Raw genomic sequence first — 18,855 nt, forward strand, 5'->3', positions numbered from 1 at the left:
TATCCAACGCTTTCGCTACTGTTGCACTCTCTGGAGTGGGAATAGTAATTTTCCCCCCTACGCTATCCAACTCTTTCCCTACTGTTGCACTCTTTGGAGTTGGAATAGTAATTTTACCCCTACGCTATCCAACGCTTTCCCTACTGTTGCACCCACTGGAGTGGGACTAGTAATTGTTACTCACCTGCTATCCAACGCTTTCCCTACTTTTGCACTCTCTGGAGTGGGAATAGTAATTTTTTCCCCTACGTTATCCAACTCTTTCCCTACTGTTGCACTCTTTGGAGTTGGAATAGTAATTTTACCCCTATGCTATCCAACGATTTCTCTACTGTTGCACCCTCTGGAGTTGGAATAGTAATTTTTACCCTTATGCTATCCAATATTATTTATATTTATTTATGTATGTATGTATGTATATATGTTACATAATGTTGTATTTAATTAATTATTAAAATATTGAAAGTATATTTAATTGTTGTTATTTATTAAATATAATTATTTATTATTATTTATGTTATTATGTTATGAGTGTTGATGTATTTTTAATTTATAGTATTTGTTAATATTTTTTAATTATTTAAATATATATATATATATTAATTAAGGATATATTATATATTGTATGTTTAATTTTAATTAAATGTTTAATATTAAATATGTATTATTTATTCATTTTAAACATTATAATACATTTTTAAATAAGTTTAAATTATATATAAGTATTATTTACTTAATTTAACTTTTTTTTACTTAACAAAAACGATATTTTTAATTACGATATTTTTAACATCGATATTTTATTTTCGATATTTTTGTACTTACCATGTTGTAGATAGGGTGTCGATATACTTGCCATCGATATTCCAGCGTCGATATTTTGTCTGTCGATATTTGCATCCTCGATATTCTGTCATAGATCCCTTTCTAATCCTACCCATGACCAAGATTTCAACCTGGTAGAAAAGCACATTTCTCATGCCTTTTAACAATTGGTATATGAGTGGTTGGAACCTGGCGGTGGCTGACGGTAATCCAAAAGGAACACAGCTAAACTTGAACACACCAATCGGGGTGATAAATGCAGTGAGAGGTTTTGCTGCTGTTATGTAGAGGGACCTGGTAGTACACTGAAGTTAAATCTATAGTTGAAAGCCATTCCATATTTTTAGTACAAGACCTATGGATTTTGACACATTCCCGGATTTACAAGGACCTGTAAACCTGGGAATGCGGCAACAGCCTACACCTCCTGAGGTGAGGTGTAATGAGGAGAAATAACTGTATTTCTCTTTTATTCTTCTTTCTATGTGTGCTGCATTCTGCATCACACATAAAGGAGGAAAACGCCTCAAATGATTGTTTTTCTGCAGGAAGGTATGCCTTCCTGCACAAAAACAATCATTCCAACAGTGCAGACACCCTTGCAATATGGTGCATGGGTGCCTGCGTTGACACATGACAGCCAATTGCATGCCAGCACAGTGCAAGAGGACAGGAATGTGCTGTATGTTATAGATTTGTCGCATTCCTGCCCTTTTCTTTTGCCAGCAGGGCAGCACAGCAAAGTGACCTGCTGTGCTGCCCTGTACCAAAAATTGTAAATGAGGCCCATAGTGTTTGTAACCTGCTAAATCAGGGAGACTACCATGTATGCAGTGATAGTGCACCCTGCTTCGGGGGACATTCCAAGTGCTAACAAATGCTTATTAAATGTCTGTCATTTTTAACTCACTATGGTGGATTTTTCTTTCTAGTGTTTTTTCAGTAAAGTACATTGCAGGCTTATTCCTCTGGTGCTCTATCATTCCCCAATTGAAAATATAAAACATATTTTTAGATTATCAAAGATCTACAAGACTTTGAAGCATTGCATGCGTTACCTCCAAGGAAAACAAATCCTGACGTCAGCTTTTGCTTTCTGACAACTTTCAGGCGATTGTTGAACCAGATGACTAGAGACTGGATGACCACTGCTGCCACCAGAAATATTAATGTCAGGATAGTAGCAGCACGAGCGCAATCTATGAAAACTGGGAGGAATCAAGAAATATTTAGATAAGCAAGAGCACAACATTCAGGACTTATTCCTGATGGCACATAATTAGTCCCACTAAGCTTAAAATGTCCAGGTACATCACCATCACTACTGTTAAGCTAGCAGGAGGATCACCCTATATCTGTAACTTGTCAAGGTGACTTTGAATGCTATCCTTAAGTTATCTACTTGGACCATTTCAGCCTCCCATCAGTTGTTTTGTCTAGATGACTCACTCCAGCTACCCGTAGCCTGTCTAGGTGGATTATCTGCTATTTTTAACTTGTCTGAGTGGATCACCACAGCCACTCTCAACATGTCTAAGTGGATCGTTCCAGCTACAATCTACCTAGGAGGATCAACCTTCAATTTGTCTCAAATCTTAACTCATTTAAGCAAACTACCCACCATCCTCAAGTTGTGTAAGAGAAAGACCATACCCACCCTTAAGTTGTGTAGGGTGATTACCCCTGGTACACTTTTCTTGTCTTGTTGAATCTCCTACTATAAATTCATCTTTGTGGATTATTACAGCTACCCCATACCTGTCTTGTATTGGTGGATCCATTAAGCTATCCTTAACTTGGCAGTTAGACTACTCCAGGAACATTAAAATTGTTCTACCCATAGCTCACTGTCCTCAGTTTTTCTAGTCGGATCATCCCACTATACCCGGGTTGTATGGATGGATGACTCAAGCTATCCTGCACATGTCTAGGTGGATCACCCTGCTGCACCTAAATTGGTTAGGTTGATCCATCCACCTATCCCTAACTTGTTTTTTCTGGGTGGATATCTCCCTTTATAATGAGTTTATCCAGGGAGGCATTAAGACTTTGTAGTGAAACATCATTCACTGCCCTAATCTTTGAACTGTGTTAGGCACACTATCACCTCAGATACCCAAAATGGCTTTCTCAATACTTTGCAACCTCTTCTAATTTCTTTCCTGAGTACTCATATTCAGGGGCACAGGGGAAAGAAAGAAGGCAGACCGGGGTGCCCTTGATCCCCGTCTCCCTTGTAAAGCCCTATGTGTCTGTGATTATGCACTGCATGAGTTTCCCCCCACATTTTCTATGTACACACCTTTATTCAGAGCAGAAATGGGAAACAAAATTATTTAGCAGAAGAGCTATAAAAATAAGATGTACTCACATGACCCACATGGTTGCAGGGCAGGATCTTGCTGGCATCAGCGTGATCCTGCCCTCAGCACATGTGAATGATGCGAACCAACTAAAAATGAAATATCAGACACATAAGTGAAGCTTACTCAGTCACTGACGTGTTGTGCAGACCAGGCACCCATGACTTTGGACTGCCGAGTGGCCTAGCTCTGATGGTTCATCACTCAAAGATACAGAAGGGGACAAGGAATACCCAAAACCCAAGCTCTGAACTGAGGAGAAGACCCATGATTGGCAGGTGATGTTTAGGAGCTTGATATTTTCAGACTACCATGAAATTGAAATCTCCAGGCAAACGTGTTATCTTCAAATATTTATAAAAATGCAATCATTACTTTTCTGAAGCAAACTATTAAATCCAATCAAATAATTTGCTATATCTCTCTATAGCAGCAATCTAGCCAAAAGGCAGTGGGGCATTGTACATGGTCAAACGCAAGCATAAAGTCAGCGAGTGAAAGGAAGGGTAGTCGAGTTAAGGACTGTTAATGAATTGTGATGTAGTGCTCCTTAAATAGTCAAGTCTTTAACTCTTTAATAAACTGGAGCAGTGATGATAACTGGGTCTTCAAATATCTCTGACATAGAATCTTGTCTTCTTCCTTGCACCCCTTGCGGTGTAATGCTGCGAAATATCTTGCTACACATATAGGTTTTGGAAACTTGAGAGAAGAAAACATTGATTAACACTTACCTATTGGTGCAGTATAGTCAGTTCTGTGTGGGGGAACTGTAAAGGAAAAGAAACAAAAAGATTGATTTAGTTCATGGGTATATTATTTATTTATGTTGCTTACATTTTTTGTATATAACCCTGATTTACTTAGAGGGGTGTCAGTGTGCTTTAAAAACAACAATCAGGCCTTAGTCTTACAAAAACATAGAAAAAGATGGGAGCAACACGGAAGCACAGAACCTTTGAGAAAAATCAAATACAAAGTAATGAGGGAGGTAAGATGTGAGTGGGTGGAAAGAGAGAAAGGATGACATAAATACATTTATCCTTCAGCAGCTTTGAGGGAAGGAGAGGCACTATAAAATTCAGGATAATGTAGGGGCTGTTGACAGGATAAACATGATCCCTTAATTTTAATGAGGTTGCAAGGTCTGGTATAAGGAGTCAACTCGATACTTTTTGCATTCGCCCCTCCTATTTTTCTGAATTTATTTTTGCTGGCCTTAGGAGTCGCTGCACTTTACCACGTCTAACCAATGCTAAAGTGCATGTGCTCACTCCCTAAAACATGGTAAAATTGTCTTACATCTGATAGGCATATTTAATTTACTTAAAAGTCCCTAGTAAAGTGGTATACCATGGGCTGTAAATGAAATGCTACAGCTGCACTTATTGAGCCACCCACTTAAGCAACCTCTTAAAACATGTCCAAGGTCTGTCATTATAACCTGTATGCAGTTTTAAATTGCCAATTCGACTTAGCAAAAGAACCCTCTTGCCAAGCCGTAACCCCCCTTTCATTACATATAAGCAACCTCTAACAGAGGCCCTAGGCACCCTACAGGGCAGGGTGCATTGTAATTGAAATGTCGGATATGTACTTTTACGTTTTACATGTCCTGGTAGTGAGAAACGTACACATTTGTTTTTTACTACTGTCAAGTCTACCTCTCCCATAGTATAACATTTAGTTTCCTTATTACATTTGATTGATTGAAGTGCTAACCATTAATTGGGAACAGGTGGTAAAGTCATATTTAGTGTCTCAGAAATTGTAATTCAAAACCCTCTTTAATGGTATTTTGAATTACAATTTTGAAAATGCCTCTTTTAAAAAGTTGACATTTTCCTGCCCTAACTATTTGGTGCCTGCAGCCAGATCCTGGGTCACATGACTGGGTGTGGTTGGCAGCTGGCCTTCGTGTATTGCTCCAAGACAGTCACACAATAAAGAGATTAGGTGAGCCTGGATTGGCCATCTCTGGCAGGATGGCTGGGGTGAGCAGTGCTGGGAACAGCCCATTTTCAAATCAATGGGCAGTGCCCTTCCTTCACACAAAGAACGTCACACTAGCCCATTGTGCCTGTAGCCAGGCTAGAGACAGGACAGAGAGGCAGGCAATTCCAAGCACTTCTCAAAGTGAATCTCTAGAAACCTATCCTACTTCAAAGAAGACACCAGGTATGAAATTAGGGCCCTTAGACCCACTCTTCACATCACCTGTGGACCAGTGGAAGACATAGAAGAAGGACTGCTCTGCTGCCCTGCTGCAAAAATGACTGTGCAGCTGCTCCGCTGCCCTGCTGCAAGAAGGACTGCCCAGACGCTCTGCTTGTAAGAAGGACTGTTCTGCTGCCCTGCTCCTTGTGGAAGAAAGACTGGACCTACACCCTGAACCCAGGACCACGACAGTGACTCCAAGCGCTTCAATCCTACTTCCGGACTCTGCCTTCTGTGAGTCCTAACCCCAAAGTGGTGACTCTCCAGTCCTGGACCCTTGGATGTGGGGATAAAGATGCTCTGCAAGCCTAGCTGTGATCCCCATCAGAACTAACTCAAAGCAACACAACCAAACTCAACCCTCGCAGCTGCTCATTGGAATTGATGCAGGTCGATGTAACTCGATGCATTCCTTGCCTCACAGCGCTATTATCAGAACCTACTCAGCGCGACGGAACTCAATGCAGGACCCCAAATCGTGCCTAGAAACTATAACGGTGCCATGCCCACTGTTAGACCTGTCTGGTTTTTTGCGTAGTCCCTCCCAATTATTATTTATTTTGTCCCCTTTTTGCCCCTCATACCCTTAATGGTGTACAGTCATAATATCGAGTCAATTATTTCGACTGGACAGAATATCGAGTAAAAAATATAGAATGGACATAATATCGACTAGACATAATATAGACAACAAAAATATCGACTAGAGAAAATTAATATCGAATAGAATGGACATAATATCGAATCAAAAATATAGAATGGACATAATATCGACTAGACATAATATAGACAACAAAAATATCGAATTTAAGGTAAGTTAATAATAATTTTTATTTTTTGTGTAATATAAGTCTGTAGCGGGTTGTGGGTTTATAGGGGAATAGGGTGGGAAGTAATTTAATTCTAATTAATTAAATATGTTAATTTATTTATTGATATATATTTAGAATTAATTGTTAATTAATTATTAATTGGTAATTAATTAAAATATAATTGGTAATTAATTATAATTGATTAATTGATAAATATTTTAATTTTAGTAATTTATTTTCTGTAGCGGGTTGTGGGTTTATAGGGGAATAGGGTGGGAAGTAATTTAATTATAATTAATTAAATATGTTAATTTTTTATTGATAATAATTTAGAATTAATTGTTAATTAATTATTAATTGGTAATTAATTAAAATATAATTGGTAATTAATTATAATTGATTAATTGATAAATATTTTAATGTTAGTAATTTATTTTCTGTAGCGGGTTGTGGGTTTATAGGGGAATAGGGTGGGAAGTAATTTAATTATAATTAATTAAATATGTTAATTTATTTATTGATATTTTTTAAAAATTAATTGTTAATTAATTATTAATTGGTAATTAATTAAAATATAATTGGTAATTAATTATAATTGATTAATTGATAAATATTTTAATTTTAGGGTTCAGGGTCAGTTTTCAGTTTTTGGGTAAAGGGGTATTTTTAGGGTTCAGGGTCAGTTTTCAGTTTTTGGGGTAAAGGGGTATTTTTAGGGTTCAGGGTCAGTTTTCAGTTTGTAGGTAAAGGGGTATTTTTAGGGTTCAGGGTCAGTTTTCAGTTTTTGGGTAAAGGGGTATTTTTAGGGTTCAGGGTCAGTTTTCAGTTTTTGGGTAAAGGGGTATTTTTAGGGTTCAGGGTCAGTTTTCAGTTTTTGGGTAAAGGGGTATTTTTAGGGTTCAGGGTCAGTTTTCAGTTTTTGGGGTAAAGGGGTATTTTTAGGGTTCAGGGTCAGTTTTCAGTTTGTAGGTAAAGGGGTATTTTTAGGGTTCAGGGTCAGTTTTCAGTTTTTGGGTAAAGGGGTATTTTTAGGGTTCAGGGTCAGTTTTCAGTTTTTGGGGTAAAGGGGTATTTTTAGGGTTCAGGGTCAGTTTTCAGTTTGTAGGTAAAGGGGTATTTTTAGGGTTCAGGGTCAGTTTTCAGTTTTTGGGTAAAGGGGTATTTTTAGGGTTCAGGGTCAGTTTTCAGTTTTCGGGTAAAGGGGTATTTTTAGGGTTCAGGGTCAGTTTTCAGTTTATGGGTAAAGGGGTATTTTTAGGGTTCAGGGTCAGTTTTGGGTTTTTGGGGTACAGGGGTACTTTGTAAAAATAAAGTAAAATTACATTTAAATTACATTTATTTAATAAAATTAAATTATATTAAATTATATTATAATATTTTTTATTAATTTATATTCAAAAAATTATTATATACTTACCAATACTTATGTTGTAATGGTATGCGTTGTAAAGGTATATGCGTTGTAAAATCTTGCGTTGTAAATGTATGCGTTGTAAAAGGTTTTGCGTTGTAAAAGTTTTGTTGTAATGGTAGGCGTTGTAAAAGTATGCGTTGTAACGTCATACATCCCTGGAGTGGGAATAGTAATTTTAACCTCTACGCTATCCAGCGCTTTCCCTACTGTTGCACCCACTGGAGTGGGAGTAGTAAATTTTACCTCTACGCTATCCAACACTTTTGCTAATGTTGAACTCACTATAGTTGTAACAATAAATTTTAAACATTTTCTAAAATTTTATATATGTTTATTTAATAATATGTTTAAATATATATATATATATATATATATATATATATATATATATATATATATATGTGTGTGTGTAATTTTTGGTGATATAATTTTTTTAATTATATAAATTATTTATTAAAATTATATTTTTTTAATAATTATTTCTAAGTTTATATTAAATATATGTATTACTATATTAGTTTTAACTTAATTTTAAGACATTTTAAAAAATCGATATTTTGACAGTCTATATTTTTGTAAGTCGATATTTTGGAGTCGATATTTTGGTACTTACCTGTTTGAAGATAGGGAGTCGATATTTTGTCAATCGATATTTTTGACTCGATATTTGTGTATCTCGATATTTGTGTCGTCGATATTATGTCAGTGATCCACCCTTAATAATTTTTGTGTCTAGGCCAAGTTGTGGAAGCAGGCTTCTGACAACTTGGAGGCCAGTCAGGCAGTAATGAAGGAATGGTACGACCAAAATGCTCACTCGGTGGAGTTGGAGCCTGGCCAGAAAGTATGGGTGATGGAACCTGGAGAGCTAAGTGCCCTTCAAGATCGTTGGACAGGCCCATTTGAGGTGTTGGAGAAGAAGGGTAAGGCCACTTACTTGGTGGATCTTAAGACCCCGCGACAGCCCCTACGGGTGCTGCATGCCAATCGCCTCAAACCCCACCATGAGAGGCCAGAGGTCATCCTGATGTTGGTGACTGATGGTGCTGAGGAAGCAGAAAGCGAGTCTCTCCCGGATCTCTTTTCATCCCAAGAGAAGGATGGGTCGGTGGAGGGAGTGATTCTCTCCCCATCCCTAACTCCTGAGCAACGAGAGGATTGCCGCCAGGTATTGGAGCAGTACTCTTCGCTGTTCTCCCTTGTCCCGGGAAGAACCCACCTGTGTACCCATGATGTGGACACAGGAGACAGCCCCCCAGTGAAGTCAAAGACCTACAGGCTGTCGGACAAGGTGAAGGCTAGCATCCATGGCGAGGTTGCCAAGATGCTGGAGCTAGGAGTGATAGAACCTTCCAACAGCCCTTGGTCCAGTCCGGTGGTGCTAGTGCCAAAAGCCGCCCCACCAGGCACCACACCAGAACTGAGGTTCTGTGTGGATTACCGAGGACTGAACTCAGTTACAAAGACTGATGCTCATCCAATCCCTAGGGCGGATGAGTTAATTGACCGGCTAGGAGCTGCCCAATACCTAAGTACCTTTGACCTCACTTCAGGGTACTGGCAGATCTCCTTGACAGATGGAGCAAAGGAAAGGTCAGCCTTCTCCACACCTGAGGGACACTTCCAGTTTTGTGTGATGCCCTTTGGGCTCAAGAACGCCCCTGCCACATTTCAGCGGCTGGTGAATCAGGTCCTCTCTGGAATGGAGAGTTTCTCTGCTGCCTACCTGGATGACATTGCTGTCTTCAGTAGCAGTTGGGAGGACCATTTGCAACATTTGCAAGCAGTTCTCCAGGCCCTGAAGAAGGCTGGATTGACAATGACGGCCAGCAAATGCCAGATTGGGCAGGGGTCGGTTGTGTACCTTGGACACTTGGTGGGTAGGGGGTCAGTGCAGCCCCTGCAGGCAAAGATTGAGGCAATCATGGCCTGGGAACCCCCCAAGACACAGACTGAGGTCCGAGCTTTCCTGGGCCTCACAGGTTACTACCGTCGCTTTGTGAAGGGGTATGGCACTATTGTAGCGCCCCTCACAGAGCTCACCTCCAAGAAACAACCTCGACGGGTAGTTTGGACGAAGGCTTGTCAGCAAGCCTTTGAAAAGTTGAAGCAGGCAATGTGTGTAGCACCGGTCCTGAGGGCCCCAGACTTCTCCAAGGAGTTCATTGTCCAAACAGATGCATCAGAACATGGCATTGGGGCAGTGTTATCGCAACTAAATGAAGAGGGCCTGGATCAGCCTGTAGTCTTCTTATCCAGGAGACTGCTTCCCCGGGAACAGAAGTGGAGTGCGATTGAGAGGGAAGCTTTTGCGGTGGTGTGGGCTCTGAAGAAGCTGCGGCCATACCTCTTTGGCTCGCACTTCCTGGTTCAGACTGACCACCGACCCCTTCGTTGGCTGATGCAAATGAAGGGGGAAAATCCCAAGCTGTTGAGGTGGTCCATCTCCCTACAGGGAATGGACTTCCGGGTGGAACATCGGCCTGGAGTGGACCACGCCAATGCAGACGGTCTCTCCAGGTATTTCCGCCTTAGTGATGAGGACTCCCAAGGGGTTGGGTAGTTCTCCCCACTTTCAGCTGGGGGGGATGCGTGTTAGACCTGTCTGGTTTTTTTGCGTAGTCCCTCCCAATTATTATTTATTTTGTCCCCTTTTTGCCCCTCATACCCTTAATAATTTTTGTGTCTACTAGTTTTTTAGGTGTTGGTCAAGGGGATAGGTGTTCTTTTCCCCCTCATAATTTTTCACCTCAGGCCCAGAGGCTTGTTCTGACAGGAAAAGTTGGAACCACACAAAATGGTGGCTACCAACTGCCCTAACTGTCAAACTCAGAACTTGCCCATAGCCTAGCATAGGGCGTTCCAGAACCTTCTGGTCCATTCTGGACCACTGAGGGGCAGCCTATATAAGGCGGAATGCGGGGCAGCCATTTTGTCTACCTGTGAGAGTCAGCTGGAGGACAGGCTGTAGCTAAGGGTGGGAAAAGGTTAGACATAGGGTTGACCTCCTGGACTGGGAAGCTGCCTTACTGATCCACCACACTACTCCCCTTTTGGTTACTTGTCCTGACCCCGCTGTTGAGGGTTACTGGAGACCCTGGGCGCCTGACTTACCCCTAGCTTAGGAATAGCAGGGTGTCAAAGGAGAAGGAGACTGTAGTGCGGCGGTGCGCAGTCCTCTGCCCAGCAGAGAGAGGATCCTCTTGAGCAGTGTTCAGAAGAGGGTTAATCCTTGTGCCCCCCCCTTCTGCAGTGGACAACTGTCATCTGCTTCTGGCTGCCGTGACTTTTCTAGTGACAGCACCCCCCCCCCTCCTCCAGGGCTCATCACTTACTGGCCAGGGCGAAAGCGGAGGAAGGCTGTGCAGTTTAACCCCCAATTCAGCCCCTGCGGAGAAGCGCTGGATTAGCGCTGTGGTCGCTGATGGTGTGAGGAAGCAAGGCCGTCGCTTGACAAAGTAGCAGCCCTGAGGTAGTTTCCCCGGTCCCAGGGGGTGAGGAGGAAGCAGGGAGGCGCTGACGCGAGTGCGCGATCTCCAGTGTGGAGACGCTGCTTCTGCGCGCGTGCCCAAGCATTGAGGAATCCCTGGCGCAGGAGGGGCCTAAGATCGAGCAGGCCCAGGAGTGTAGTGTCCTTCCTGGGAGTGGGAGCAACGGGAGGAGTCATCGGCACGCGCGCTGCTGCGCATGTCCGCCGGAGGAGTGTCTTTGCCGTCCAGCGCTGAGGAGAGGCGCCGGCGGCTTCTTCAGTCTGCGGAGTGATCGGCTCGTTCCTCCTGCCCAGGCGCCACACTGAGGAGCTGGCCCGGGCAGGGAGGGAGTGATACAAGGCCCGGTCGGGGTCTGGGGCATCGTGGTGTCTGCTCTTGTGGTTTCATGCGCGAGGGCCGCACTGAGGAGTCGGCCTGAGCTGGGGGGCACTGAGGAGTCTACTGAGGCGAGAGAGCCTCTTCAGCCTCGGTTCCTCGAGCCCCTCGCTGTCGTTATTCCCCCTCCTTCTGGTACAGGAGGATTACCGGATTACACCTTGAATGCAAGTAAGGAGGTACTTATGTGGGGAAGTGACTTCCACAAGAGTAACTAGTAGCCTAGATTGAGACCTCATGAGTGTGTGAACATAGACTCTGGCTTCAAGAGTGCAGTGTCCTTGAGGAAACCCTAACTGGGCTTATTGGAAAACTGATTTAAGTGATGTTAACCAATCTTTCTTTATCAAACCCAGAAGGGGAATTATAGAACTATCAATGTAAATAATACTGCCTATCTGTTTAAACATAAGAGTTACATTTGGCTTCTTTTAAAGTAATACTGGGATGGGGAGTCTCTGAAGTGTAAAGTAGAGTGTGGTAAATGTATTCCTGAGCATTGAGAATTTAAGTATTACTTAACAGTTTGGATTAAGAGGCCTGACAAAAGGTATTGTCCTGAAATGCGGGTTGTTAAAATGTTTTAGAACGTAAAAGTGGAGTTAATATTTCCATGACCAACTAAAGTGCTTAACCTGTATATTTTGAAAGCAAAAGAGAAAAGAAATTATTTTTATAAAGCAGTACTTATTTTCCTATACTTTGGTGTAGTGTTGTTTTTGTGTGCTATTGCGTGGATCTTTGCATCTGGCCCATGCTCCATCGCAGTCGGCCAGAACTTGTGACCTTGTCTCAGTCCCGCATGATCAGATGACCACAGTAGGTCTTCTGTGCTTCTAGGCTTTATTTTTTTTAGCAAAACCTTTAAAATTGCATCTCTCCTGGTTAAGTTATTGGATTTGTATTATTTTGGTGTAAAATAATGTATTACATTTTACTCTAGGTGCTGCATAAATACTTTACACATTGCCTCTAAGTTAAGCCTTACTGCTTTGTGCTAAGCTACCAGAGGGTTAAGCACAGGTTTAGAGATTGTGGTTGTTTCTTGAGAATGGCTCACATTCCCCCCAACCAATAATCCAATTTCTCACAGGAATAGTGCAGGATCCAATTCCTTTATTGATTGGCTAGGGCAATATGTAACGTACAATCATCCCTAAAAAGACGCCCTAAAAAGAGGCTCACCTTTTAACTCCTTGTTTGTATTTTTAGACCCTAATAACTGATAGCCTCTTCATTACTTTTAACCAAACACAAATAAAGCTAAAATTGTATTCACCGTTTTAGGTCTGGCCTAGAGACACCTTTATCTGTCTGTTCAATCGTATCTACTGAAAAAATGCAGAAATAAAATTAAAACATTTGGGCCTAGATTTAGGTAAATGTGAATTACCGATTCATAAATACCGAATTTTACCGATTCGGTATTCATGAATCGGTAATTCAAATGTAGGTAGAAATTCGGTAACAAATACCGAATCGGTATGATTCAGTATTTACCGATTCTGTAATTTGATTCCTATGATTCCTTTTGATTCCTATGGGCCTTGAAGCCCATAGGATTCAATGGCAGATACTGATTCGGTAATTACCGAATCGGTAAAAATACCGAATTTACAAGGGGGACAGGGTGTCACTTTGACACCCTGTTGCACCCCTGTTACTGGCTTGTGTGCCATGTGACACACAGACATGCCCTAAGGGCATGTCTGTGTGTCACATGGCACAGGTGTACATGCACAGATGTGCATGTACACAGGAATTCGTTATTTACCATGGAATAGTATTCCATGGTAAATAACGATTCGGTGAGGGCCTGTGGCACTGATTACAGTGCCACCTACATATTGATTTACAGAATTGGTAAATTTACCGATTCTATATTTTACCGACTCTGTATATTTACCGAATCGGTAAAATTACCAATTCTGTAAATCAATGGCCCCCTACATTACAAATCCCAAATACCGGTCGGTAACGGCCGAAATCGGCCGTTACCGACCGGTATTTGGCGAGCTACATCTGGCCCCTGAACATATAAAGAGGGTCTATTAAGCTGTCATTCATATATTGCTTCCATTCACCACAGCACACTACAAGGCTATTATTCAGCACTCTTCAGCCATTAGCCATTGCAGAATCAACACATTTATGGTTAACTGGTGCTGTTGATACTTGCCTGCCTTTAGCCCGTTGCAAAGGGAAAGTACACCGCCCTCCCGCCCCCTGGTTCACAGAAGCCCTGAAGAAAGAAAAATCTACCTGCAAGACTCTAGAGAGGCAGTGGCGGAAAAATTATGACCTCTACCAAAAAGAAGTCTACCGAAAGGCCAGAAACTGTTACCACTCAGCATGCATGAAAGCCAAAGCATGCTATGTTACCAACACTATTAACATGGCCGAAAATAAATCTCAGACTCTCTTTAACATGGTAAAAGAATTAGCTGGGGAAAACTCTAGAGCAGAACCTACCCCCCTTAATACCCAGCAATGCCAGGACCTGGCGTCTTTCTTTACGAACAAGATTGAGAACATTGTCTCTAATATTAAAAATGACAGCAGGACCACAGACAAGGAAGGTAACACTGCCCTAGTCCCTAGAGAAAAATGTCATCTCGAAGTCTGGCCCCCCATTAAATTGGATACACTGAAGGAACTACTTAAATCGATCAAATCGGGTTCCCCGCGTGACCCTATTCCTATCGGTATTATAAAAAATTTGGAAGACCCTGCTTTGAGTTCCATAGCAGAGGTATTGAATGCCTCCATGGAACAAGCTATAGTTCCTGCTCTATGGAAACATGCTACGGTCAGCCCTCTACTTAAAAAACCAGGTGCAGACCCGATGATAATGGCCAATTATCGGCCAATCTCATTATTGCCTGCTTTTTCAAAAATATTAGAGAGGCATATACACAAGGCACTTTCAACCTATGTGGAAAACAATGAGCTCCTGCATTTGTCCCAATCCGGGTTCAGGAGTGGCTTTTCTACCGAAACGGCGCTACTCGGGGTCACAGAAAAGATCAGGGAACTTATGGATGACGGCCAAACAGTAGCACTGGTCTTGTTAGATCTTAGTGCGGCTTTCGACACCATTTCTCACTCCATACTGCTTGACAGACTGGGGGAGAGTGGTGTCGAGGGCAAAGCTCTGGAATGGATTAGATCTTATTTATCCCGCCGCACTTTCCAGATCTCCTCTTCGGAGGCATGTTCTGAGGTATTCCACTCTCCTCATGGTGTGCCGCAGGGATCAATCCTGAGCCCTCTGTTTTTTAATTTGTACCTACGACCACTGGCCAATCTTGTAGAAAACTATGGTCTAAGTTTAATGACTTATGCAGATGACTCGCAAGTCCTGTTTTCACTCTCCAAATCCGACTTGTCTGTCCCTTCTGCATTAAAAGTAGGACTCCAAGAAATATTCAGTTGGATGTCAGCCAACCAACTCAAATTAAATGGAGATAAGACAGAGGTCCTACTGTTAGGGAATAGTAAAGACCTCTGGAACGATTCCCATTGGCCATCGTCATTAGGCAAACTCCCACCTTTAGCCTCTCAGGTTAGAAACCTTGGGGTCATCATAGATGACAGTCTATCTATGACTCAACAAGCAAACAAAGTGGCAGGTATTTGCTTTACCATTCTTAAATGGTTACGCAAAATAGTCTGGATGTTGCCACCCACTACCCAGAAGACCGTGGTCAATGCCTTAGTGACATCTCGGCTTGATTACGGTAACATCTTATACCTGGGTTCAAACAAGGCAGTGATAAAGCGTCTACAATTAGTGCAGAACGCTGCGGCCAGACTGCTCTGCAAAATCCCTAGATCCGCGAGGATCACCAAACATCTTAGGGAATTGCATTGGCTTAAGGTTGAAAATCGTATTAGTTTCAAGGCCTTGAGTTATTTATTTAAAATCAAAGCTGGCACGGCCCCCAAATATCTACAGGCACTTGTTAAACCCTACCTCCCAAATCGTAGTCTTCGTTCAGGCACAGCGGCAAACTTTGTGGTACCAAGGTTTAAACGGGCCAGAATAGGCGGGAGATCTTTTTCCTACTTGGGCCCAACGTTGTGGAACTCACTGCCTATTCATATACGCAAGGAGGAAAGCTACATGAATTTCAGAAAAAGTGTAAAAACATGGTTATTCAATAAATAAATGCTTTGACTGTTCTCTCTCCAGTGATATCGTGTTCTTGCTGTTCTGGCGCCGGGAAACCCTTTGTGGGTAGCTGTGCGCCTTACAAGTGCTATAAAATAAAATAAATAAAATAAATTAGCACTCTTCCACTGCGAGGGCCAACATTTTTATCTAATCACATATGCACATCAACCTAAAATTAAGTGCACTTCTGTGCCAGGGCAGGTGGGACAATACTTTACTTTTCCTGTCCTTTTTTCCTTTCCATTCTTTATTATTCAGTCATCCTTGTGTGTTTAAACTATAGTTGCATGTTACAGTAATTCAAACCCAATAGTACCTTTTCTTCATGACAGTAAGAATGTTTTCCTGGTATGTGCATTAAAAGTAAAAACAGATTCTATTCTTGTCTTAAATACATGTGACTTGCCTGAAATACAGCTCCTCTACTGTTATATTAAAATGTCATGCGATGGTTAAATATTTAAACAATGCAAACTAATTATTCCATGCAGATGGGTGCAATATTTAGGTGGGTGCATGCTTTCTTTCTTTTTTTTAAAGTTTGTCGCATATGCTTCCAATAAAAATGTTTTTTTTTTAAATATAACCATAGCATAGAGGAGGCAGAAAGGATGTGGATTTTTTTTATTCCAGTCGTGTAGTAGAGAGGGTGGCTTTAACAAAATACTAAAATGCATAGGATACAACAATTAAGATAGTGCAGTATAATCAACCAAGACTTTCAGGATTTGCCAATGAAGACTAATGCTACTCAGGTGAAGATGTGTATTTAGAACAAATCTTGGATCATGTTTTTATTATTAGTTCAAATGAATGAATGATTTAGATGCAACAAACCTCTTGACCCCCTATAGGTATTTCATCCTAGTGTTTGGAGATTTTGAATGTTTCAGAAAAGAAAGTGCTTTAATGTCACACACCCAGTTCCTGTGTACAGCAAGTAATCCCTGTACCACTCAAAATGTTCCAGAGTGCCTACTTATAATTCATGTAATACATTTTGAGTTCTACAACATTTTTCTTACATTCTAACTGAGGAAGAGAAGAACAGTCAGACGTGTTGATGCAAAGATTCCAGAGACCCATGTGGAACTCTGGGCCCGACACCCAGTAATCCGTTGCCAGGGAGATCACGCAGCAGAGGATGCTGAGAACAATGAAGCCCAAACCGGTCACTTGCAGGACAGACATCTTTAGTTCACCAAGGTGGGCGCGTCCTCTTCAAAGGGGCATCTGCATAAATGACAATAATCAGACAGGTGAGCATGGACATCTCAACTCCTGCACCATTGTTCAGTAACACCAACACTGCAGTCAGGAGGTATAAGCCTACATAAAACGTTTTCTGACTAATTTCTCAAAAAAGTTATAATTTATGCACATATTTTCTCAATACCACTCCATAGGACTATTACCACTCATGATCTAAACAAGGTGGAGCCAAATTGTATGGCTGAACAGGTAACTGTAAAGAGCTGAGTTGAAATGTACTCACATTGAGTCTGACAACTGATCCTTAGTAATATAGACCATTTTCGGATCATGGGACTGTATGTGGCACTAAAACACAGAAAGAACCACTTGGGTCTATGTATATTGCTAGCCTAACTGGAAAATGAACCACCAAGGAATGTTCTTTTTGTAGGACGTTTTCCCCCACCCATCATAGGTGGCATGCTTCATCATTGGGGAACCTCCTCATATTGTGATGCCTAATCAGGATACAGACTACAACCAGGGCCGGACTGGCCATAGCGGGCACCGGGCAATCCCCCGGTGGGCTGCATGGGTGGGTGCCGGTTTTGGGCCGATTCGGCCCTGTAACAAAATCGGCCGAAAACTGGCCCGCCAAAGAGCTCGTCGGCAACCCCCTCCCCCAGGGGGGGGTGTGGTCGAGCACTTTGCCAGGGCCGGTTTTGGTTCCCAGTCCGGCCCTGACTACAACCCCCTCACTGAGAGGTTGGAGCTCAGGGATGTTTTCGTATTAGGAGAGAAATATACTAAATACCAAATTGTAGAGCAAGGGGCGGTGAGGGCAGCAGAGCAAGTGAAAAAAGTGATGATTAAAACTTACTATAAGGTGGTCAGGGCGCACCAACTCGGCGTACACTGACAACTGGCAGCCGAGTAAGAAAGGAGCTAGGTGCTGCGAGAACTCCAGCGCCTGTCATCCTTCCTGCTCTGACATCTTACATGAACAAGAAATAACGTCAGGAACACAGGATATAGCAGAGGGTCGTGCTCGTGGAAGCTGCCAATTATTTTGTGGATTCAGGTTCGGCTACGGGTTCCCTGCAACGGACAAGTATAGGTAAGGGTGCTCTTAGCACCACATCATTTGTCACCCCCCCGCCCCCCGCTCGGATTGAGTGGGACTACAGCGGCTTGTGTAGGTTCGCCCCTCTCTCTCCTTTTGGTGAGATCCGCAGTTGCGGCGATCTCATGCGGGAGAGGGTGTTTGTAACTTTGCCTGTTTGGTTTCGTCCCTGTTGGGGAATCGTGTATTTTCGTCGGTCTCATGCAGGGAAGAATACAGCGACAATTCCTTTGTTGATTCTTTATTGAGCACACCCGCTCTCATTAGTGAAAGAGTGGGGAGCACGTTGATTCATCTCAGTTTCCTATTCTTAGATGAAAGACTCATGCAGAGAAATTGCTAATTGTTTTGCATCAGGAATATTCTTATGAGGTATTAAGTTCATGTATTGGATGGTAGTGACTATTCCCCAAAAAAGCACAGCGGGCTTGGAGTACATATATTGCCCAATGCACTATGTACATTTTTTACCACAAGGGAGCAGAGTGACTAAACTTCCAGTCATATTCTATATTGCGTTCAGTTGGATTATTGTGTGGTACCCTCTCAACATGTTACTATGATCATGACAAGACTTTGAAGTCTCATTGATATGGAATTATTTCAAGGAAGAGATATTAAGCCATGATCTTTCTCTTTGTGTGTTATTTTCTTTGATTACAGGGGATGTTAGTAGGGTTGTCCAGGAAGATGGCTGCTTTTGCATTATAGAATCTTCCAACACTTAGAATGGGTAGGTGAGGTTGTGTCTCCTACATTTCTTAGTAGGTGTTATTGCTATGTAAATGTCTTACCCAGTGCTTAGTTTGTAAAAAAAGAAGTGCAGGTGCTGAAAATATTGCCAAGGGGGCCACCGCACATGTC

The 18,855-nt window shown here is 42.0% G+C and overlaps 1 protein-coding gene across 1 annotated transcript in view; it reads right to left on the reverse strand.

Moving 5' to 3' along the window:
• The window catches only part of LOC144770715 (claudin domain-containing protein 2-like), a 124,843-nt gene that overhangs the window by 28,375 nt on the left and 77,613 nt on the right, over positions 1-18,855 (reverse strand). Inside the window, exons 2-4 of the mRNA XM_078655446.1 lie at positions 16,700-16,907; positions 3,923-3,958; positions 1,884-2,033 (exon numbers count right to left, since the gene is read on the reverse strand). Coding sequence (XP_078511572.1) covers positions 1,884-2,033; positions 3,923-3,958; positions 16,700-16,865 — 352 coding nt within the window. The 5' untranslated portion in view covers positions 16,866-16,907. The remainder of the gene's footprint in view (positions 1-1,883; positions 2,034-3,922; positions 3,959-16,699; positions 16,908-18,855) is intronic.

Source organism: Lissotriton helveticus, chromosome 7, assembly GCF_964261635.1.
Source record: "Lissotriton helveticus chromosome 7, aLisHel1.1, whole genome shotgun sequence".
NCBI classification, from domain to species: domain Eukaryota; kingdom Metazoa; phylum Chordata; class Amphibia; order Caudata; family Salamandridae; genus Lissotriton; species Lissotriton helveticus.